Source organism: Notolabrus celidotus, chromosome 2, assembly GCF_009762535.1.
Source record: "Notolabrus celidotus isolate fNotCel1 chromosome 2, fNotCel1.pri, whole genome shotgun sequence".
NCBI classification, from domain to species: domain Eukaryota; kingdom Metazoa; phylum Chordata; class Actinopteri; order Labriformes; family Labridae; genus Notolabrus; species Notolabrus celidotus.
In genome coordinates this window covers 49733-52202 of record NC_048273.1, presented here as the reverse complement: position 1 = coordinate 52202, position 2470 = coordinate 49733, and the positions used below count along the sequence as shown (strand labels likewise).

Below are 2470 nucleotides of genomic sequence, written 5' to 3'. Positions count from 1 at the left end.
CATGTTTCACATCAGTGTGTGTGTGTGTGTGTGTGTGTGTGTGTGTGTGTGTGTGTGTGTGTGTATAGCTTGACAGCACCCCGCTTCATGTCTCTGTGAGGACCGGACATCAAGATTGTGTCGAACATCTGATTCAATGTGGAGCTGAAATTAATACACAGGACAGAGTGTGTTTTCTCTCTCTCTCATCATTATCAATACTTTATTGTTGTTTACTTGTTAAAGCAATTTTTATTAAGGAGTATCTCATCACAGCAACCCACTCTCTCGGTGTGTGTGTGTGTGTGTGTGTGTGTGTGTGTGTGTGTGTGTGTGTGTGTGTGTGTGTGTGTGTGTGTGTGTGTGTGTGTGTGTGTGTGTGTGTGTGTGTCTTTCAGGAAGGTGACTCTCCTCTTCATGATGCTGTTCGTCTTAATAGATGTAAAATTGTTCAGCTGTTGTTGGAGCACGGAGCAGACACTCGCATCACCAACCAGGTATACACACACACATATATATATATATATATATATATATATATATATATATATAGGCCTATACATGTACATACACTATGTATATACACACATATATATATATATGAAAAAACAGAAGCTAAGTGGGAGCTCACGAGAAACACACCTCATTCCATAGCCGGCAAACCCCGCCCTCTCTATAAGGTCTTTATAAAGAGGATGTTAGTGATAGAGGAGTGACGGACTTTAAACCCTTTAAGAGAGAGACATCCTCCTTTATGCCGTCCATCCATCAGCTCAGCAGTTTGGTTTATTTCAAAGAAAAGATAATAAAATATCAGATTATTTAATTTGATCACCTTCAAACGAAGATGTTTTTAATGTGTCCCTCTCTTTGTCTCTGTTAGGACGGCTGCTGTCCCATGGACGGGGTGCTGGAGTGGCAGAATGAAACAAAGTCTCTTCTGAGCGACCAGAAAAGGAAGTGAAGACTCATTTGTTCTTCATCTCTGGGTGAAACAGAAACACGTCGATATATTACAGATATAAATACAGATATCTGTTGTATACATGTTGAAGTTATATATCTGTGTTCATGGATAAAGCTCAATAAATCTGAACAGGTCAAGTTCTTTTGATTCAGAATTTCATTCTCAAAGGTAAACATTCATACATTATTATTATTATTATTATATATGTATGTATTATATATTATTAAAGTCAACATACTCATCTATTTGGTTTGAATTTTGAGGGTTTTGGCTCATAGCTCATGAGAATCAGAAACTATAATATTTCCTCAGATCAATAAAAAAAAGGATTTAAAATAAACTTCACCTTCAAACCAATAATATCAGTGAAGCTCCGGTGATGCTGAAGCTCCGGTGATGCTGAAGCTCCGGTGATGCTGAACCTCCGGTGATGCTGAACCTCCGGTGATGCTGAACCTCCGGTGATGCTGAAGCTCCGGTGATGCTGAAGCTCCGGTGATGCTGAAGCTCCGGTGATGCTGAACCTCCGGTGATGCTGAAGCTCCGGTGATGCTGAAGCTCAGGTGATGCTGAAGCTCAGGTGATGCTGAAGCTCAGGTGATGTTGAAGCTCAGGTGATGCTGAAGCTCAGGTGATGCTGAAGCTCCGGTGATGCTGAAGCTCCGGTGATGCTGAAGCTCCGGTGATGCTGAAGCTCAGGTGATGCTGAAGCTCAGATGATGCTGAAGCTCAGGTGATGCTGAAGCTCAGGTGATGCTGAAGCTCCGGTGATGCTGAAGCTCCGGTGATGCTGAAGCTCAGGTGATGCTGAAGCTCAGATGATGCTGAAGCTCAGGTGATGCTGAAGCTCAGATGATGCTGAAGCTCAGATGATGCTGAAGCTCAGGTGATGCTGAAGCTCAGATGATGCTGAAGCTCAGGTGATGCTGAAGCTCAGGTGATGCTGAAGCTCAGATGATGCTGAAGCTTAGGTGATGCTGAGGTGTGCGTGGTGGCTCTTGATGCTCTGACTCCAGACTCAGCTGGACTCAGTGATAAAGGATATTTATACAGTTTGAACAGATTCAAAATCTGAGTGAAAGTTAAATTTTAACAAGAATATTTACCAACCTTTAAAGAGTAGATTTAATATTTACCAACCTTTAAAAAGTAGATTTAATATTTACCAACCTTTAAAAAGTAGATTTAATATTTACCAACCTTTAAAGAGTAGATTTAATATTTACCAACCTTTAAAAAGTAGATTTAATATTTACCAACCTTTAAAGAGTAGATTTAATATTTACCAACCTTTAAAAAGTAGATTTAATATTTACCAACCTTTAAAGAGTAGATTTAATATTTACCAACCTTTAAAAAGTAGATTTAATATTTACCAACCTTTAAAAGTTAGAACATCTCACTGAGAGAAACTTTCAGATTACGACTGAAGAGCCAGAGAACATTTAAATAAAAAAGAAAAAACTCAGCAGCAGAAAAATATTTATTTATTCTATTCAGAACATTCAGTCCTGAAACACCCGA

General features: G+C 39.4%; 1 protein-coding gene across 2 annotated transcripts in view; it reads left to right on the top strand.

The window, feature by feature from the left end:
* LOC117831828 (ankyrin repeat domain-containing protein 1-like) overlaps positions 1–1083 on the top strand; it is a 13157-nt gene extending 12074 nt beyond the window's left edge. For both annotated transcript variants that reach the window (XM_034710719.1, XM_034710714.1), the window contains exons 8-10: positions 69–167; positions 378–476; positions 863–1083. In XM_034710719.1, the coding sequence (XP_034566610.1) occupies positions 69–167; positions 378–476; positions 863–943 (279 nt within the window). In that variant the 3' untranslated portion in view covers positions 944–1083. The remainder of the gene's footprint in view (positions 1–68; positions 168–377; positions 477–862) is intronic.
* Positions 1084–2470: the final 1387 nt, after the last annotated feature.